Source organism: Lonchura striata, chromosome 2 (genome assembly GCF_046129695.1).
Source record: "Lonchura striata isolate bLonStr1 chromosome 2, bLonStr1.mat, whole genome shotgun sequence".
Lineage (NCBI taxonomy): Eukaryota > Metazoa > Chordata > Aves > Passeriformes > Estrildidae > Lonchura > Lonchura striata.
In genome coordinates this window covers 82,862,189-82,884,551 of record NC_134604.1, presented here as the reverse complement: position 1 = coordinate 82,884,551, position 22,363 = coordinate 82,862,189, and the positions used below count along the sequence as shown (strand labels likewise).

At 38.0% G+C, this 22,363-nt stretch overlaps 1 protein-coding gene across 1 annotated transcript in view; it reads right to left on the bottom strand.

Moving 5' to 3' along the window:
* Window positions 1-1,665: 1,665 nt before the first annotated feature.
* DHRSX (dehydrogenase/reductase X-linked) overlaps window positions 1,666-22,363 on the bottom strand; it is a 160,645-nt gene continuing 139,947 nt past the window's right edge. The window contains exon 7 of the mRNA XM_021546634.3: window positions 1,666-2,131. Within this exon, the coding sequence (XP_021402309.1) occupies window positions 1,934-2,131 (198 nt within the window). The 3' untranslated portion in view covers window positions 1,666-1,933. The remainder of the gene's footprint in view (window positions 2,132-22,363) is intronic.

The following is a 22,363-nucleotide window of genomic DNA, read 5'->3' as shown; positions in this document are numbered from 1 at the left end:
TATAGGATTATGCGGCTTTTTAAGGTGGCACCTAAAATCAACAAGATGGGAGTAGGGTAGACATTACTCCATTCACAATAACTCCTCAAGCTCCCTAGACACAAATTCCATGCTTGGAAAGACTCACTGAGAAGAGATCAAAGAATCGCAGAATGGTTTGGATCAGAATGGACTTTAAAGATATCTGTTTCCAACTCCCCTGCCATGGGCAGGGACATATTTCACTAGACAAAGCCCCATCCAGCCTGATCTTGAAAAATTCCATGGATGGGACACCCACAGTTAGTGTGGGCAACCTGTTCCAGTGCTTCAGCACCCTGACAATGAAATATTTCTTCTTAATGTCTAACCTAAATCTTCTCTTTCAGTATAGAACCGTTACCCCTCCTTCTATCACTACACTGCCCAAGCCCCTCCCCATCTTTCCTGTATGCCCTTACAAGTACCCTAAGGCTGCTGTAAGGTCTCCCCAGACACGTCCAGATGTTTTTTTGGGACTTACAATCTTGACTGAAACTGTCCAGAGAAGTTTCTCTGCAAATTACGTTTCACCACCATTCCCATTAAAATATTTCTATCTTCAGTTTTTTTTCTTCTAGTTATTTGAGCTTGTATAAATTCAAGGTATCTTTGTACTGCCCAATGTCTGTTTAGTTTTTTACTCCATGAATGTGAACATCATTCTTAAAGATTCTCTTTCGTAGACACAGGTGGAATTCCCTGAACTGTATACAACTGAAGTGTTTTCAAAACTGATAGCATCTGAACCAGCTGCCATCCCAGTGAGGGGGGGAAACCATAGTGTTTGCTGAAAATAGCTTCATAAAATGTATCAGCTCCACACTCAGTGACAGTCAAATAAAATTTAAACTAAAACACTGCTAGGAAATTTTAGGAAAGACACACACAACTGAAGGGAAATTACTCTCTTGCTCCTATGTAAATTGGATGAGTAGGCAGAGGCTATTCTTAAAAATGGCAAAGACACAATTTAGGGAGGATGCACTGTACATCTCCAGAAAGAGGAAAAAGTGGCTGGCATTAATTGCAGTCTCTTCCAAACCATGAACTCTAGTTCTGAAACTAATATGAACTAGGATCAAAACCAACAAAAGGAGGTGATTTTTCATGCAATAGTACATGAGTGATTCTCCTTGTCAAAGAAAATGAATGAAACTGTAGATGCAACATTACAGGGGTTCAGGAGAAAAGGGAACAAGTAAATCTTAGCCCACTGACAAGATAACAGGCCGACTGCCAAAGCCAGTATTGCCATTATGATGGTTGATCCCTTCCTCACCTTTATAGGAGAGATGAACTTAAACTGGAAACAAGTGAATTCAATATCCTGTTTGAAGAAGACCTTATTTATTTACTTTTTCTTGTTATTTTGACCTTCAGTTAATACCTCTGGATAAAAGCTGACATATAAAACTAACCTTAAGAAAAAAACAACATCATGATCATGAATGCCAAATTTCTGCATTAGAACAAGCTGATGAAAGTGTCTTAAAGATTAATGAAGCTTAAGGAAATAAAGCTGCAAGTTTTAAAACTGATTTAAAAGAGTAGCTTGTATCTACAAAGGTGGTTTAAGTTCAAAACCTCCCAGCACAACATGCTCAAGCATTATTTTTGTTGAACAAAACAATGAAAACTCATATCTGCACATGTTTAAAGATTGTATTTTAATCACAGACTGAAACAGAATGATTTACAAAACTGATGGTTAGATTTAAAACCAACCACTACACCTTTCTGTGGGAATATTCCCCCCGCACCCTAGTAGATTAGGGATTCAAGTGAAGAACAGAGCTGTTCATGTTTGCCTTTGGGATTGAACAGTGATTTCCAGGATGATGACTGATGCTGCAAGAATTCACCTAAGATGCTTTTCAATGTGTTTCATTTACCCAGATGAAACTGTCTTCTTCTAGGGAAGCCTGCTGGCTTCATCAGAAATCCCAACCATCTTGCAGCTTTCTGTCCAGAGCCTTCTCTGCAGCTCCTCATCATATGATACGTCAGCCGATTTTGTCCTTTCCTCATTGTAAAGGTAGCAGCCACCAGCTCCTTCCAGCTCGGGCGATACTGCTGCACAGATGGTTGTAGAGGCTCCTTCCTCTGGGGTCTGCAGAAACAAAAAAAAAAAAAAAAAAAACCAACAAATTCAAGTGAGGCAGGCACAACAGAAGAATTATATTACAATCATACGACCTCATCAGTGACAAACATCTTCCCTAATTTTGCTTTACACTTCTGGTCCTTATGCAAACCTGAAGCTTGTAATAATAAGAAAGTCAATTATTCAATTGGCAGAGTCCATTTCTTCAATAGTGCTATTTTAAGATAGCTTAAAGCCAGAACAGATATATGGAACACTCCAGTCTATTTTTTCAAGAGTTAGTCAGATAGAGAATACAAAATAATTGATTTAGCTTTCACAGTGAGAGCTAATAAATCCAAAAGCAAGCACAAATATTAAAATCCTAGTTTAATTATTCATTTTGCAAGGATGAAAGAGTCTGTGCTTTGCCTTAAGAAGATGAAGGCTATGCTGTACATGCAATGTGTTCATTGTAACAACAATTGTGACATGAGCAAAGGATCATGGAAAACATGACAGCAAATTAAGATTCTGCAGTTCAGTCCAAGCAGGCAGGTAAATGAGGGAACTATATTTTAGACACAGCATAGTTATCAGAGCTCTGCTCTGTCATAAAGAAAAATGGTGAATGATCTATAATGCCTAATATACCACAACTATTAAATGAAAATTAGTAAGTGAATACTGTGGGACTCAGATTCAGTCAAAGATAGAAACAGGAGTTTCTATCCTGGCAGATGCCTGGGAGAGAGTTGGAAAAGAATGTAAATAATTCTTTATCTCTCTTGTTTTCACATTGTTTATAGTTAAGTTCTATCACTGTGTGTCAAGCACTCTGCACCAATGCTGTGCGTTGTTTTCACTTCAGAACCAATGGATTTGGTCCTCGCAAAGCTCTGTATAAAAGAGCAGTGTATTTTTAATAAATCAGAGTTTTACTTTCACCGGCCTTCTGATCTGGTCAGAGTCTCTTCATTCCCATCCTGCCTTGACAGTGACAGATATCTTAGAGTGATAACTCCTTTCATCCTGAGTATATGGAAAAAATTTACATTCTGTATTAAGAAGGATTACACAGCTCCAACTGGAATTATTTCCATGGTATTTTTGTTCTAATTAAAGGACATATTTAAAATACAACATTTGATATGCTTTGCCTTTGTCAGTGATATAACTATGATCAATGTCTGCTAGATAATAATGTATCATTTTGCAATCCTTACAGTCATTATTTGAGGCATTAACAGTACTGATGCCACTCAGAGCTTTGTCTGCAGCACCTGACAGGATATTTTTTCCTGAAGAACTCACTTGATGAATAAGACTGTAGTGAATAGGTTAATTATTGCCTTATAAAAACTAATAAATCTAAATAATTGGAAGATTTTTGTTATGTTTGGTTTTTTTTAGAAAATTATTCTACTATGATACTCTGTCTAAAATTGCTTAAAAATGTACATTTACCTTAGTTTAGTATTTTACTGCTATTTCACCCTTCTTTATCCTATGGAAAATAGTGCTATTCATACTTAGTGAGTTATGTAAATAACATAAAGGGCCTGCACAATTCTTTGCTCATAGAGTGCCTAATATAATGATCAACTGTGAACAGCAGTATAAAATATATTGATATTGTAAAGTAGCAGAACAATGATGAATATGACCATTTCTATTTTTATACAACTTTTTCTGGATGACAGAGAATAACCAACAATTTTTTTACGTGCTCTTATGCTCTACTTAAAAAAAGTAGTGACACAGATAAACCATTACTTCATGCAATGGTTCACTGGACTTTATGTTCCTGCTTTTAACAGCTCTCCAGCACAAACAGGCATAAATATAAATATCATAACTCCCAAATATTAATACAACAGCTCAACACTAAAATGCTTTAGAAAAATTGTCTATGGGAAGAATTTGTGTGATTATGTTCTTATGAGCAGGGCTCTCTACCTCCTCAGAGACTGGTCTGTATGGATATTGTTACAGCATCAGAAATACCAGGCTGGCTCTGCTGATTCAATGGTAAGGTTCTCCCAGGATATGCAGATTTTTCAAGATTTTTACTTTTGATGATATGCCAGTTAAGTTCCCAACCAGAGGAGATCTATACCAAGAGGGTGGTCAAACACTGGAGCAGATTGTTGGTCTATCCCAAGCCTGCCAGTGGCATTTGAACAGGCATTTGAACAATGCCTTTAACAATGCTTTATTATTTCGTCAGTCATGAACTGGTCACTGCTGTTGTAGGTCCTTTTCAACTGGAACAGTCTATTCTATTCTATTCTCTTCTATTCAAAATAATATATTTAAAATAAAGGTTATGCTATTCTATTCTTTTTTACTCAAAATAAAATAAAATACTTTAAATAAAGGTTATGCACTAGTTGAAAATGCTTATACACTCACACTGTGACTTACAAGCACAGTAACACTGACCATGTATTAAAATCAGCTTATGTAAATTTTCATATGATTTATGTTGCTTCTCCAATGCACCATATGCAATATGCTGAATTGAAAGGTCTGTGCTAAATTCCTATTTAGCTTCTACCACCTGTTGTGGAAGCAATTATCTAAACACACAAGGGAAAAACCCAACTACACTGTATTAAGGAATTAGCCATCATTTGAAATGTTCAAGGCCAGGTTGGATGAAGCTCTGAGCAGCCTGGTCTAGTGAAAGGTGTCTCTTCCCGTGGCAGGGGTTGGAACTAGCTAGACTTTAAAGTGTCTTCCAACTCAAGCCATTCTAGGATTCTAGATATTATGCAAATATAGGAAAGAAAACAAATTATTCAGTGCAACAGAGAGTGAGTTGCTTGTGTATGATGAATGGTCTTATTCCAGCTTCTGAGTTCTTAATTAATGATGAAAGTTTTATTTTCCCTTTCTTTATAATCTCTTCATTGTTTTGGCATGTTTTCTGCTTTAATGAAAGTAAAAATGAAACGCTGCACCAGGAGTGCTCTGACTTCCCTCCTAGGAGTTTGACATACTTGTTTTGAGAGGCTGAAGTAAAGCACATTTTGCGATTCTCTCTCTGGATCTTGTCCATGCCTACTGTGACAGCAACTGCACATCCACACACACAGCCGAGCTCTTTCTGGGAAAGCACTGGGTCTGCTACACACCCAAAAATCAGCTGCAACAAACAAAGATACACAGACACATGCAGACACCCTGTCTGTGCACCACTGCCTGAGGACCTCTTGGGAAGGATGAAGCTGGCAACAGGCTGCAACCACTGGAGCAATTCACGTGTATCTGGACAAGGATGAGGATGGGCAGACTCACTCCTAGTTGCCAACTTTCCTTTGAAGAGCTTTTCCATAGCTTTTCTTTTACCACATTATAGGCCATCAAAGTATGAGGAGAAACCACCAAGCTCTTGGAAAATAAAATGGCCACAAATAGGAGACTATAGTCAAAGCAACACATCTGACCTACCCCTTGATGCCAGTGGCTTTCCAGGAAGGAGAGCATCCAATAAAGGACCAGAGAAATCACCAGCCAATGGATAAATATCTTGACTATAAAAACCCAGGATGTTTGTCATGATACTCTATACAAACATACAATGAAAAAAACCCAACTACACTACATTAAAGAATTAACCATCACTTGAAATGCTCAAGGACAAGTTGGATGAAGCTTTGAGCAACCTGGTCTACTGGAAGATGTCTCTTTGCATGGTGAGGGGATTGAAACTAGATGGACTTTAAAATCTCTACTATAATATATTATACCAAGAGTTCCATGTAGACAAGAAGTAATAGCAAGTATAAATCAAATCACAGGGGAGGATTCTCTACACATTGCCAGTGTAAAAAAGCCAGTAAAAGTAAAATCAAATAACAGTAAATGAATAATATTCATATATACAGAATCAGAAACATCTTGTTCATTAATTGACTGGACTTGCTGTAAGAGAAAGAGGATGCCTATAAATTGCACAATGGTTCTTCACTCTTCAGTCACCAACTTATTGGTGTAAAATTTTTTATAAAATTGGATTTTTGTTTACAAACTGTTATATTATTAGTATACAAGGAACTGTAATTAATACCTTTGTAATATGCAAGTAAAATTGATTTCTGCTTAACTTCTTCCTAATGAAATTCTGAACCTGTATTTCCCTTTGCTTTTTATAGTATTGATCACAATTTTTACTTTCTTTTTCAATTTACTTTATGTTTGTCTGCAATAGTAAAAAAAAGGTCTGATTGAAAGTACACATCTTTGCTCATTAGATGTATAAGTTGTGGAAGGAGAGAAAAGATAGACTGTGACCGACTTATTTAAGCAAAATGTAGCCTACATACATAAAATGACATTATTTTGACACTATCTATTCCCAAAGAAAAAGCCTTTTTATTTTTACAGAAGCTCTGATATTTCTTTTTTCCTTAAATATTCATCAATTATAACTCATTGACAAAGAATAATTTTCCCTCAGTATGAAATGGAATATTCTGTTCTAGGAAAACTGGGACAAGTGCTAAGAGGGTTTATATTTTAGTTTTGCTTTTTTTAGGACTTTCTAGTTCATGCATTTTGATTAATGCAATTTTGTTGATACTAGGTGCTAATTCTTGCAAAATGTGCTAGCTGACAACAGTCAGTTCCTACAGCCATGTCACCAGGAAATGTTACATCCTTTCCATTTGTCTAAAAGAGGGAGCAACAGCTTGACTCTTTCAAAATCATGTGTCTGCATCAGTTATATATGATGCTTGGTGGTGCTTTCCATGACAGTCCATGTACTCATGGACTTTCACCTTCACCTGAATTTATAGCTCAGGGTCCTGGGTAGACAGTGTGTAATATTCATCAGAAACCACAGAAAACTGGACAGGAAAAAATTTAATAAGCTCCTATAATTCCTCCTCTGTAATCATTTCATTTTCTCAGTCCCACTTGCACCAACTACCAGCAAACAGTGACAACTGTCTCAGACACTGTGACAAATAGCTTGAATGGACAACCTGCTTGTATTTGTACTGGCTAACAGAGTTGGCAATATGATTGAAAGGACAGCAGTAATACAAGCCATGGTATCAGGGGACTTGGGACTTTAGGATAGCTTCCCCTCATCCCACTCAATCAGAAAATTGTGCTTGATTTGTATTTCATGAATTCAAGATTCTGCCATCTCAAGAGATTATAGGAGAGAAGGCTGGGAGGACAGAGGACAGAGAGCTGCTGGCAGAATCACTTACTGACACCACAGCTGAGTTTTGAGAGACATGAACAAGTGGTCAGAGAGATATGCACACAGCACTGCTTGGAAGATCATTCATGCTGAGAAAAAACGTGTTAAAACACCTTTATCCCCATAATTTGTGCTGCAGAATACTTGAAGTATTGATGGAATAAACCTCATCAGCAACACTAGGTAGACTGCTGTTGGAACTTTCATCAAAAGTGGGCTTATAACACTGGTCCTAGCTCATGTACCATTCATTAAATCATGCACTTTTCAGTTCATGTGAGAAATCTATTCATAAGATGATGAGTTAAATGAGCTTGCAGATATTTTTTAGTTTGGTTTTCATTTGGCCACAGGTGTTCATGATGTTCGCTCTGTTGCTTCACTTTTTTAAAAGAGTGAGTTGCATCAGGTCTTTCCTAAGTGCGTAACAAGTCCCCTGGTTCCAGCTAGGAAAACACAGAAAGCACTGAACAGGCCATCTTCTGGGCATCAGTACTCAGACACTTTTGCCTGTGTTCCTTCACCTTTCTTAATGATAATTATTCTGGTAATATTTTTTTAAATGCTGGTATATTACTGACATGCAGAGTTTTCTTCTTTTTCTGTCTTCCTTCAGGAAAGACAATGACCATCTGTGATACTTGAGCAGTACTATGCATATACACTGTAGGGATTAGCAACAACAAAGAGAACACAAAATTGCTCTTACTCAGTACAGCAAAGTCTTTCATCTACTTGGTGGCAGCTAGTGGAAGGGTGACATCCAGTCACCCTCAATGCACTGGTTGACTCTCAAGAACAAAGGCAAACACAGAATATGGAATAGTTTGAACAATTTCATAAACAGAGGAGCTGGGATTGTGCTCCCATGAATATTAAAGCAAGCAAGCTTGTGAGAAACAAATTACCTGTGTTCTAGGGTGAACTGACTACTATGATCTGCAAACCACTGAATCATTTCAAAGCCAGGTGTCTTGGGAAGACACCAGGTTACTTTCTGTGCAAGAGTCCAAGGTGAAATAATAACAGCTGCTGTAGAGCCACAGCCTCCAGGTGAACAAAGGGGCTGTGTGTTCAGTGTGCACTGTCTAGACCTCCTAATGTGATTGTTGCTTTGAAAATTCCAGACAAAAAGTAATCCATTGAAATACTGAGTATGAAAACAAAGGCTAGAAAGGAAACCATGATGCAGTGGATGGACGTGTTCAGCCACCTTTGATCAATAAGGTTGCAGCAGCTGACTTTACGTCCTGGTGAGACCAGCGGCCAGGACCAACTGCCAGGTCCCCAGGAAGCCAAAGCTGCCAGAGAAGTGTGGCAGCACAGCTTTTCAGCAATGTCTGCCTTCACTCAAAAGCCTTGGTTTCCATCTGTGTTCTCTCTTGCCTTCTATTCTTTCATATGTAGAGCTTGCTATTATGCTATTTCTATCCAATTTCTGCCTTGATAACAGACTAGAAAGAGATATTTTATTGAATATAACTCTCCCTAGATACCCAGTCAGCACCACCAAATTAATTTCTCTTCAATCCCCAACTTGTGGCAATGAGAATTCTTTAATAAATTCACTTCATAATAAAATTCTTCAGATTTTGTCTTTGAAAGGGATACCAGAAATGGCTCAGTTAAAGTGTGAAGCCTTTCTCCTGACAATGTTGTGGCCACAGAGAAATAATTTCTCAATCAAAGATTGAGAAATATGTAATAAAAGATGAAACTTTGATGAATTAGGAACACAAAGCAATTTTCACAATAAAAATGAATCAAAATTTGCAAGGAAAGGAGCTTTTATATCTGAATAATTCATGACTATTTGGAGAAAAAGAGAAGTTTTCCCTGAGCACAACATACTGAAAAAATAGAAGCAGAGACAGCTGGCAAACAGATATATAGGAAGTATCAAATCCCAAATCTCCTTTTCTTTTGAAAGCAACTTTTCTGGGAAGACCTTAAAAAAAATTCAGGTACACAGAGAGACTGGGAAGTCCCATCTTGTCTTCACATCAGCCCCTGCATAGGTATCTGGGATGCCTGTAGATAAGGCAGGCTATGGAAGAAAGGAACTGTCCTCAAAAGGCTGTCAGGGTCAGCCTGATGCTCAGGGAGCCCATGAAGCAGGCACATGCCCAGATCTGAATGCCTCCTTCCTCATGAATCTTTTGATGGAGTTGGCACTAGAAGGTTTTAATTGGTTTTGTGTCAGAGATATGCCCTCTGAGAAATCTGTTTTGCTGAAAAATGGCCAAATAGCCCTATTCTGAAGCCATGGGGTGAGTCTTGTTACAGATTCAAAACATGAGCAAATTTTACTGAGGAAGGCAGCTGCCATGCCTCTGAACCCTCTTCTTCTAAAGCAGCTACTTCAGGCTGAGCAGGTATGCTGCTTTTGGCTGGGGCAGAGTTAATTTTTTTCACAGTGGTTGGTGTAGGGCTGTGTTTTGGATTTGTGCTGAACACAGAGTTGATGATAGATAGTTCTGTTATTGCTGAGCATGGCTTACAAAGAGCCAAGGCCTTTTATGCTTTTTACTGCCATGCTGACAAGGAACTTGGGGGTGTGTGGGAGGTTGGGAGGAGTCACAGGTGGGACAGGTGATCCCAAGTGACCAAAGAGGTATTCCAAACAATATGACATCATGTTCAGGTTAAAAATTAGGGAGAAAAAGATGGGGGGATATTTGGAGTGATAGCATTTATCTTCCTAAGTCACCATCACATGTGATAAGGCCCTGCTCTCCTGGAGATGGCTGTTTGCCCATGGGAAACAGAGAATCAATTCCTTGTTTTCCTTTGCCTGTGTGCATGGTTTTTGCTTTCCCTATTAAATTGCCTTATCTCAACCCATGAGTTATTAAGGGATCTCTTACCCCTTCTGTCCTCTCCTCACTCTCACTGGTTAGGAGTGAGTGAGTTGCTGCATGGGGCTTAGTTGCTGGCTGGTGTTAAACCACCACAACAGGACATCATGGGTCATGTCAAATAACATGAGATACTTGTGTTCTAAGGAAGATGAATGAAGCTCCTCTTGGCTGGCCAGATTTCTGGGCTATGCTGAAGGAAATCTCCATCTGTTTCAAGGAGCAGCTCCAACAGTGAACTCACTTGTAGGTATGATATGATTATATTATATGATTATGATATGATATATATAAAATAATAAAATTATATTTGTGTCTTAATTTCAAACTGAATAGCTTTCAGGTTAGAATTGCAATATAACATTGGTGATATGAGCAGGATTGTTTGTGGATCCATTCTTTGCATTTTCTAAGGTATCGAATAGAGCACTAAAAGAATAATGTTCACTTTTAAGCAATTTTGAAATAGAAACAAGAATGCAACTTTACATGACTGAGTTTGAGCAGGGACTTGAAACTTTGGGTCAAAGTCATTAATCATGGCTGAGTCCTTTATTCATTTTGTCAAGTGCATTGAGGAATATTACTTTGCCTGGAGGCTGATCCTTAAGCTTGCTCTGCAGCAGACAGCAAGGTCTTCACAGTCAGAACTGAGCTATCACTGCAGCCACTGAAATCACTTTACACTTGTACCTCTCTCAGTTCAGTAACAGTAGGCAAAATTTGACAGATAGGAGCCTGCTGCCCCAGACATTGCATAAACATCCAACCAGAGACACTCACTTGCTGGAACATCCAGTCTCTAGGAAATAAGACAGGCAATAATAGGCAGAGATGAGAACATATGTGTACTTCACAAAATACTGAAGCCTCTTCTGTGAGCATAACATTCTTGTCTGCTTAATGAGCTCTCTGGAAACCAGGTGATGTCCTGCAGCTACCTATTGCTAAGGATGCCTGAGTTAAATCACTGAGAATTGCCCTGGATCCTCGCATAATCTGGAATTTTCTGCAACACTTCCATTCAGAGACCCACAAGATATATATTGAAGCAAATGTGCATGTTAGAAGAGATGAGAAAAGAATGAATCTGTGAAATCCTAATCCTGATGCCTCATGCACTAGGCTGTAACTCCAGTGTTTGCACAAGAAAACACACTATTTGTTTACTTCCAGCTTAAATTTTCAATGCATTATCTTACACAAGTACATAAGCCAGCCTTAGTTTCTTCAATTCTTTCAAAGAAAATAGATCTTGGCAATCAAAACAACACAGCAAAGCACAGAAAGTATTTGTATTTAAAGTGGTAGCTGCACTTTTAACAGCCCCAGAGAACAGGAGACACAGCAAGGCTCAAGTTGCTGAAGATGATGTTCCTGAGTTCATATACGTCTGAACAATTTATTACCTGCCTGCTCATGCAAAGTAAAATATCTTTTCTGGCTTTTGGTGAAAACATAAGACTTCAGGAATAATATATATGGCATCATCTCTTCTTTTCTTACTTTTATTTGACAAGTCACGTATCTTGTTTTCCTTTGTTAGAAAATAAAAACTGAGACATTTCCCACTTCACAACTTTCTCATAATGACTGTTATTTATTTTTTAATTATTATAAGAACTCAGGGTGGGCATGGAACTCCTAAATATTTAAAAGAAAACCACAGTATAGAAAGCCTTTAGGAACTATGATGAGATCAAAAAGCAAAAAGACTGTACAGAACACAGACAAAATGAAATAACCCAAAATTACATAAGTCAGCAGCTATTTCACAGCCTCTTCTGTTTTAAATTGCTACAACCCCCAATACTGCACCCCAAACAACAGCAGGACTATTTCCAGCTGTGGACTCAGCCAGGTGGAGGAGGGCTGGGAGATGGTGGCTGCCAGTCTCAGTTTTCTACCTTTCCCACTGGAAGCACCTCCTGAAAACAGACAGTGAAGATGCGAAAGAGCAAATCCTTTTCTGGATCACCAGGTAAGGTCAGCAGAGAACATTTCTTCCCCAGGACTCAGGCAGGCCATATGTCTGCACTGCCAAAGATGAGGACCGAAACTAGTGAGGTGCACAAACTAACTCAAAATGTCTACAGGGTGCTACATCTGTGCATTAATAGCATGCAAGATGAAAATATGTCTGGGAAGATGGGAGAGATGAAAGCAAAAGTACACTTTCCCCCAGATTTCTTAGTTCTACATTGCAGTGGCACACTAGCTGGGCTGTAATATACCCTGCTGATGGGTATGCTCCACACAAAGCTCCTGCATGGAAAAAGAGCTTCACCTTGCAGTGCTTATCCTCACCTTGGATCTCAGCCTTTGTCTCCTTGTCCCTGAGCTGCCAGGAAGAAAGGAATTTAAAGCAGGTCACCAAATATCATTGTTTCAGTTCAATCCCTGCTGGCAATTAAGCCACTTACTCCCCTCCCATCCACCAGTGGGGTGGGGAAGAGAGTCAGAAAAATATGAAATCCAAGATTGTTCACTACCAACTGACTGAGGGCCCCTGAGCAGCAATCCTGGGCAACTCTCCTCAGTTTAAACACTGAGCATGATGCTCTAATGGTTTGGAATATCTCTTAGGCCAGCTTAGGTCAGCTGTCCTGGCCGTGCTACCTCACAGCTTCTTGTGCATCTTCTCACTGGCAAACACAGCAAACTGAAAAGGCCTTGGCTTAGCGTAAGCACCACTTAGTGACAGCTACAACATCAGGGCGTTATCAACATTATCCTCATACTGAATCCAAAACTGTACCAGCTGCTAAAAAGAAAATTAATTCTATCTCAGCCCAAACCAGAACAACTATTTAGGAATGTCCATGTCCCAGCTGATCTGAGTTTCTGGTTTTTATAGAGTTACTGTGCTTAAATTATAGTTTCACAGTATTCCCCAGTCTGAGAGGAGAAAGTTCAAACTGGAAGACAGATAAAAGTGGTGGGGAGAGAAGGAATTTTATTCTGGAAATTTGTTTCACATAATTCCGTTTGCTGGCAATTTCATAATTTAATCTTGAATGATAAACCAAAAAGTTATAAATAGAGGATTAGTTTACATCTGTCCCTAGAAACATAACAAAAGATGGAAAACAAGAAGACTAGACTCATTTTCTATAGTTATTTTAGTGGAAGACTAGAATTAGGTGGAAGTGGCTCAGATTTTCTAATCATATATTTTAAGAGATAGTTAGTTCAAATAAGTAATTACAGATTTTACATCCTCAATTTTGCCCAGTAAGTTCAGAGTTTTTCTACTTAAGCAATGAAACCCTTGAAAAATTACAGTTCTCTTCATTTTACTTAAGCTCTATTTTTTCAGGAAGCAGCTTGTAAAAATAAATAATAATAATAAAAAAAGTAATCTTGTAAACAGAACTACCATTTCTGATTTTCTACCAGATGCTATCAGATGCTAAAGTCATGAAATGATGGATAGATTCAGAAACATACCATTATGGACCTGCTTATCCTTTATTACCCACGAGAAGTTCTAAGTTTAAAGGCAAAGGCTATATTCATTTGCAAACTGACATATCTGAATGCTTATTAACCCACCAGAATCAACTTGTTTTTAACAAAATAACTAAAAATGCAAATATAAAGGATGACTGAATCTGATTATTCAAATCAAGTTTTTGTTGTGTAGACTGAAAGTGAATTAAGCTCTGTAACTTAAATCCTTTTGTTTAAGCCAATCAACCCCAGGGCTCTTCACTATCTGCAAAGGAATCTATTGATGGCTTAAATTCAGAAGAGACCCAAAGAACATGGATAATTTTAGACAGACGAAGAGTGACATTGATTTCAATGAGATTAGTCTCTAAAACTATGTCAGACAAGATTTGAGGCATCATATCTTTAACTGCAGAGTTCATTAGACAGAAACACGCAGACCTTCAGCCACACATATTATTCCCAAGGTTTGAAATGGAAGCAAAAAACCTTCTTCTTGAAAACAGTTACTCAAGAGTTTAAGCTCATCACATTTAATCAGCTAAGTGGTCTGAAAGAAGGGCAGGCTGGTACTCATAATGCAGAGGGGAGTATAAGCCTATGGAGAGCTGATATAGGTATTCATTTGCAGGGGCTCTAAAGGAAAAACAAGTGTCAGTTCTTGCTAGTGAATCAGAAAAAGGAAAGCATGTACTCATTACATGTAATTGTTAACTATTGGTAAGTAGGAAGACCCAGATCTACTATCCACTGAAGCTGTCAAGTTTAATACCTAGGCTTATTTCTAAAGGTTTTTTGTAAACTTTCATTAAAGTAGCAGATGGAGTAAAAAAAAAACCTGTGAATCCATTGCAAAAGCCAGGACTGAATTTGGTGCTGTAGTCCTTGCCACGTTGTTGTTTCCTTTTCTATATGACAGAAGTCACAGCAGAGCTGTCACATTGCTGTACAGGTGATGTGGTGCACCTCATTCCTGTGTGAATGACTACACTGACTGTCCTGGCTTTTGCTGGAAGAAGAATTGGTTCAAATTCCAAAAATGAAATCTATAATGAATGATCAAATTTTATTAACTGAAACAGGATAATTAAAAACGGGAAAGGAGAAAAACATTTAATCCCTTTCACACCAAACATCTTTCCCTAGTAAACTATTAAAAAAAAAAAGAAAAAGAAAACCTTTTGTTGGGATGGAAAGAAACCAACAAAAAAGGGGTTGTGAGGCATGAAAGTTAAAAATCCCAACAATATTCCTGAAAGTTTTCTTATTCTTTTTATTTCATCTTCAGGTAGCTCCTGTCTCTGCAGTTTCTGACTGGGGTTTTGATACTGGAGTAATTCAGGGCTTACATAGCCACGGCCCTGAGGCTTGCTCTTGCAGAACTATTGATAAACAAAATAAAACAGTGAGAATTAACTTTTTTTTTTTTTCATTAAGCTCCCCAGGAGAGCTCATGTTGCACTGGAATTCATAGGGCTTTTTGACATAAAGGTTAGAGCAGCTGTTTAGAATGGGAAACAAATACTGTGAGGTTTTGTGGTTTGATGAATACGTTTTACTGATTCATCTGGTGCTGAAATAATTCACTTTATTTAGGAAGCTCAATACTGAACTATGCTCTTCGGTACTTTCATTTTGCTACACACATCCTTTGGCCCTGATAGTTCAATCAATGAGCCTCCCCCCACCCCCGCTCACTCTCTCACTTGAAGGGATACACTGCAAGCAGCAAAGCTCCAGATGAATAAACTTCTGCTTCCAAGGAAAAATTCCAGCTGAATTAATGCAGAACTGTGCTAAGGTTTAAGCAACTATTTTAAACTTGTAAAAGCACAGGCTGAGGTCTGAGCAGAACTCCAGCACCAGTGCTGGGTGCTATTCCAGCCCTCCCCTCTGCCTCTCCTGCCCACACAACCGCTTGCTTGAAATTCTGCTCTTCACCTGCAAGTCTGCACAGCTCTGCAGCCGCCTATTGTTATTTAACACGTACTTCACAGTGGAATTGAATTGTTCCAATCAAGATTATGTTCTGTTTCTCCATGTGGTATGCAAAGCATGTCTGCAGACAAAACTTTTATTCATTTATCCACCTTTTCATTGTGCCCCACAACAATCTCACCTAGAGTCCCAGTGTTTTTTCATTCCCTTTTCTTCATGGATTCCCAAATGCCTCTTGCCAGGCCCTCACTGCAAGCTGAGTGTGGCTGCTACATCAGTGTGCTGCTTGGCCCACTGGCTCAGATTCTTTTCCAGCCCATATGCCATGTGGAGGAGGAAAGGGCTCAAGGTAGGGTTCCCCAGTGCAGCACCAACACTTGCCTTCCTCAGATCACCCATCCATGTCACCGAGCCCCTTTGGAAACCAAAAAGGGGTAAAAAGCAGACTTCAAATCATGAGCTCTAAGTATTTACAATCTGTGGTGCAAACAAATGAGCAAGCCCAAGCCTTATTGTAGTAGAAAAAGGAGAGGAGAACACTAGGTGAAACCTTGTCAATACATTGACCCAGCCAATTCTGACAATTCAGGAGAAACGATGGGTCCACAGGCAGTGCCAAGCTGCTTGAGCAGGTCAGACAACAAGTTCCTCTTTGAAGCAAAAGAGTGGTGTGACAGGATGTTACACTGCTGGACATGTGGGGTTGCAGTAAAGGATAGCAATCGAGGCTGGTCCCCAGCACCAGCATCAGCCACAATCCCTACTGCTGCTTGGCCCTTGCCAGGGCATGGGACACTCCTGCAGCTGGGGGAACAATCTGTAAAGCTCCCTTTACGGTGCAAATCTGCTGAGCTGTTGTGGCTATAAGGGTGCCACAGTCAAAAAGCAAGGGTTTCCAAGCAATTTTTATAAAAAAATAATCTAAGTGGTTGGGTTTTATCAATTGCATCAACTCCTTAGTGTTCAAAACATAACTGACCTTTGCTTTTAAATCTGTGTTCAATGAAAGATTGAGTGATTGTGAACTGTTTGTGAACTTTGAAAAGTCTCAGGGAAAAATACATTTAATTTCCCTAATAGCTGCTGACAGTCTGTGAAACAAATAGTTTTAATTATTTTCTCCTTGGTGAATTTCAGCTCTCATCATTTAATCAAAAAGTAGCACATTACCAACAATTGAGATTAAATGGAAAGACATACAGTAGCGAAAATAGGAAATTACATTAGCACTAAACAGTGACAAATATGTCCTTCTTACTGCACTCTTGTCCTGATACAACAAAACATTTATACATTTATAATGCCCTGATTAAAAAAAACAACAAAACTTAAAACCCCAAATGAGTCCTTTAGACTTTTCCCATTTATCCTGAAATTTATGACTACTGAAAATGCTGATGTTGTCTCTGCAATAAAAAAAAAAAAAAAAAAAAAATTAAAGACTCATTTCACTTGTTGATGAACAATGTACAGATCTTACACATTGGTGTAAAGTAAGTGTTACACCTTTTTTTTTACTGGCACTACTGAGGCATGAAAATAACTACAGAGCTAATCAATAGGTAATGATTGTATTTCACGAGTAATGCTCTGTTCAGAGGAAAAAAATTACTGCAATTCACAAACAATTATTGACACCATGAAGCACATGAATCAATGCCCACTAGAGGTCTGCACGTTATTTAAAATTTCTTCAGCAATATTTATCTTTATTCCTTAGTCCCAGTGTAATTTTTCCTGCCTGTTATACTGTGAATATATAAAGGTTAGTGTGAATATATTTATGACAACTAGAACAAAACATAAAAGCTAGACTTTTAATGGATAAGTCCAACTATTAGCAGTGGTGATACCATTACCAGAGCACTGTAGCCATGGGATTCAATGAAAAGCTCTTTCTTGCATAAGACATTTTTTGTCACAGAATGATCAAGACCTCATCTCTTAAAGGTCCAGTATAACTCTGCTGGAATTCAATCTTTTTTAAGTCTTCCCTGTTGCTTTTTCTGCCTGCAATGGTTTACTGCTGAGAGCAAGCGGAAGGACATGAGGTGGCCAGAGCTGGAGATGGTGTGCCTCAGGCTTATTGAAGTGTCCCAAGGAGACAGATTTATCACTGGCTCTCACAGGAAACCAATACTGGCCTAATTCTCTAATTATAGCCATTTGCCTTGTTTTTTATTGTTAGCTCTGTGTAGAGCAAGGGAAAATAATGAAACAGTCCAAGGTAAAATTTGAATTCTCATTTGTTAGCATAGGGGAGAGTTAGCACACATCTGTTCTTTACTTGCATAAACAAATATCAGAGATGTACAGGACAGTGAAGATGATGATTACCACTGGCTATCACATTTTTCTTTTTGATTCACATGTGGCTTGAGACATGGCTGGTTTACAGCCTGATATGGTACTCCTTTACTTGAGGTTTTAACTGCAAATCAATTCTGCTTAGCCCAGAACAAACATCTGGCCCTTGCTTAAAAAATGAATTGAAACAACATCATGCCTGCCATCAGAGCACAGCTACTCAAACATCTGACAACAGTTATCAGCAGCACCTGAGAGAAGGGACAAATTTTCAAAAGAATAAATGCCCAGCTGTGACTAGAAACATATTTGTGTGTCTTGCTACAGTTCTGCATAAGAAAACAGCAATCATTTTTAATTACTAATGTAATAAAATTAGGAAAAGCACTTTGGCTTTTGAAAAATCAGGGAGATTCATCTCCTAGTCTAAATTAATATTAAAAACAATTTACAAATATTTTCAGATGACCACAGCAGAAAAAAAGCACGCAAACAACAAACATAACCGCAAAGAGAAATCCAGAGAGAAAATAGTGCTAAGGTACTCATCTTTACACAACTAAGAGAAAATAGATACCTGGGCCAAGTATGCTTTTTAACTCCCTCTATGAAAATATAAACTCATTTCCAAAGAGCTCACCCAGGGTATTTTCTTCCTTCTATTTTGGTAAGTATGAGAAATCATAAAGTAAGATTAAAAATTGTCTCAGCATACACCTCATTTGCAAGTAGTAGATTGCTGCTCAGTCTCGCAAAACTTACTTTTATGTTGAAAAAGAAATAAAATCTAAACAGCACTCTGGCTGGAGCTAACTGCTGCTACATTAAATAAGTACAAATAAAACTATTTCAAAACTATAAACAATGAAGTAGGCTCAATGAAATGGAGATGAGAGCATAGCCCAGAATATATTCACATAATTTAAAAACAAACAGTAAAAATGTATTTATGGGGTGATGAGCAGGAAAGGAGCTGCTCTTCCAAAGCTCTGAGCATACTGCCCTGCTGGCTCCTGGTTTTCCAGCTTAATTTAGAGAAAAGGTTACAATCATCCATCTCATCCCACGAGCTGTCAGAAGAGCCAGCCCTACGTATTTCATCAAGAAGCCCCACTGAAAAGAAGTTTTAAACATTTGCAAGGGAGGTTAACTGACCACTTGCCAGCTGCTCTGTAGCTCTGCCCTTTCTTCTAATTCAAAAGTATATTAACTGGAGGACAATTGCAGATGTTCTCATCCATAATCTACAGTGACAATAACAAACAGCAGACCAAATTAAAAGGATCTTGCAGTCTCCCAAAATATTCAGCTTTGCATTTTGCTAGGATTATTTATGTATCCTTCCTAAAAATTCGTAGGTACTGCAGATGAGTAAAGTTAAGAGTGGAACAATACTATTAAAAACTACTTAGTAATATCTGTTTAACTTGCAAACCTACAGTAGGTTTCATTTTTGGTTAGTATATGACTAAAAAGGAAATTGCATTTTATTAACATAATTCTGTATATTAAAAAGTTCTATACTTGAAAATAAGTAATATTTTAACATGAAAATTATCTGATCTCAAATTTAAGCAAAGGGACTCCAAAACATGAGAGGTACTCCAGTCTCCTGAATTTTAGGTACATCCATTTTTCTATAATAAAGGCACTAAGTAACCATATGAATACTTGCAAAATTCTGTTAATAAATGCCTACTGTCATCTAAAGTTTTACAGCAATGCTAGCTGATAGTGAAAACATGGAAAAAGACTAAATAAAATTATACGCACTTGCTTAACAAATATACCTTCCACCTACCACACATAAAAATAAAGAATTTTTTATGCAAGAAAGATACTTATATGAAGAAATACCTGGTAGTACAAATGACCCAGCAATGTGGTGTTTACCACAGAAATTATGGAGTGCTTAAAAATGCCTTGAAGTGGAAAAAATACATGCATCTCAGTGACATGATTCATTGACAGATATTTCCATCATAAATATAACAGAAACCCTACAGGTCGCTGACAGCAATGAAAGGTGAATGAGAGATGACTGAAATACAGCTAAATTGCAGGTATCTTGAGACCTATGCTTCAGTTCACCACACCATTTATTTCTTGACAGTTCAAATTTTCTGTATAATCCAAAGGATTTATTTTGAAATCTAGACAGTCATTTATACCAGGGGACAAGCTTTTACTCAGTCTTTTGGAGCGCTGACACATTTTAGCTCTCACAACAGATCCATGACCAGTAGTCTGCAGCAAGTCTATTGCTCTGATTTGAAAGACCCACCCAAGAAAGATCAAGCTCTCAAGTTTGGACGTCCCTGTAATATCACATCATGGTTTAAATTAAAAATGTCACAAAATCAGAAAATAAATTTTAAAAAATTAAAACATGTAGTATAATCTCTCCATAAGAAAAATATGGCAAGTAGCAGTGAAAACACCATTTTAGATCAAGGAGAGCTGACATCACAAATGAGGAATGTAATAACTTTCCTTCCCTTAGAAAAAATTCTGAACCCAACTCTGTTCTGGAAATTTTAGAAATTGAAATCTTTGCCTTTCTAACTCTGGTCTACTCTGGACACTCAGCTGGATTCAACTCCTCAGCTGACTTGCAGCAGGACTACAAGGCTCCCCAACACTAATCTTCTTGAAGGTACTTTAGATGCAAACCAGGCATTTGGGAAGGCCTCAGACAATGCCTTGAGCTGTCCATGGAAACAGGGGAAGCTGTGGTCTCTCAGCCAAGGGTCACACTGTGGCCCATGGTTGCCCAGCCTCTCTGCTGAGGGGTCTCTTGAGCACTGACCAAATTGTGAAAAGCACACATGTGAGAGAGATCAACCTCATGGCTATGTCAGTTATCTCTACAGCTCCATTTGCAATTTATTTTGGCTACTTTAGTTTTTAAGAGCATGCACAGATATTTTGACCAGGATAATAAAAGGTCTCATTTTCACTGAAGGCTCTTCAGGCTGATCCATAGCTGTCATCTTGCCTTTTTTTTCTCTAACCAAAAGCAAGGACTAGGCCAGTTAAACACAGCTCACATGCAAACTGGAAGAACTACTGTCAAGAAAGGAAAGGATGGAGGTGAATGCAAGAAATGGCACATATTCACCAAAGGTTTTCCTACAGAAGAATTTGCTAGGTACTAAACAAGTTGAAAATCAAAATGGACATTTCTTGGAAAATCTTCACTTTTGTACTCATATTGGATTCTTTTTTTTTTTTTTTTTTTTTTTTTTTTTTTTTTTTTTTTTTCCCTCAGCATGGGAGCAAACCAGGTAAACCTAGGAAAAAAAAAAAAAAAAAAAAAAAAAGAGGATTTGAAATACAAAAATAATTCAGAAGCAACTATTTGTCTTGGCACATCTCTGATCTAATTTTGCAGATAACTTAACAGCTGATCTTCTACAAAACCTATTTATACTCCATCATAAAAACAACACTCTTCTTATAGCTATCACACTGTGGTAGCCATTCCCAGAGTATTTTTACAAAGATTAGAAACCAGTTTCTTCTTTTTTCTTATTTCTTTCTCAGTTTCTCAAAGTAAATACATTTCCAGTAAATACATTTTCACTTTAATTCATTCTTGTCTAGAGTAAATTGTTTCCCTAAAAGCATTCTTTCCTATTTGATTAGAGGCTATTGCTAGATATTATGATATAAACTGACAATAAAAAGAAGAAAAAAATATTGCCAAGACCTTCTACAGAGTCAAACCAAAAGGTTTGATCACAAAAGGCGTGTTCTCTTTATGGTAAGAGTGACAGCACTGGTTCCAACTTTGAGCTGGATGGCACCTGCTCACATCTACAAAGCCTAATGACTCTAATACTGCAAATTCTTTCTTTCTTTCCAACCAGAGGAGCGTGTGACAGATTGTACATCAAATGTACAAGAACTGCTTCTGAGAACTGGAGGCACTTTATAATTCCCTTGGCTCCTCTGTATAAACCACTGTGTAGCGACCTGGAGATGACAAGTCCAGGTAACAGTACAAATACATTTCATATTTTATGATTTTTTCAAAAAGCTGGAAATGATGACACCAGCAATCTGCCTTTAACCTAGAACTATAACAAATGGGTCAAAGCTCTCATGGGAGAAGTTGTACAGCCAAGATATTGGGTAATTTATATATTTTGCAGTGAAAATAGCGCTTGAGGCTTGCCTTAAAATAAGGAGACAAAAAAACCCACCAAAATGAAAACTGAGCATTAAATATATATAAAATAATATTAATGTGGTGATTAAAAAAAAAAAACCAAAAACAAAGCACGCAAAATGCCCTGCTCCCTTTTTTCCGGATCTTGAATGGATTTCAAGCAACATCAGCTGAACATAGTAATATAAACATTTGAAGTACTTACTACCTCTGGAGATTTGCAGGCCCTCTAAAGAGATTAGGGTTCAGCATATCTGTGCCAGCCTTAATCCACTTCCTGAGATAACAGGCATATAAAATAGGACACA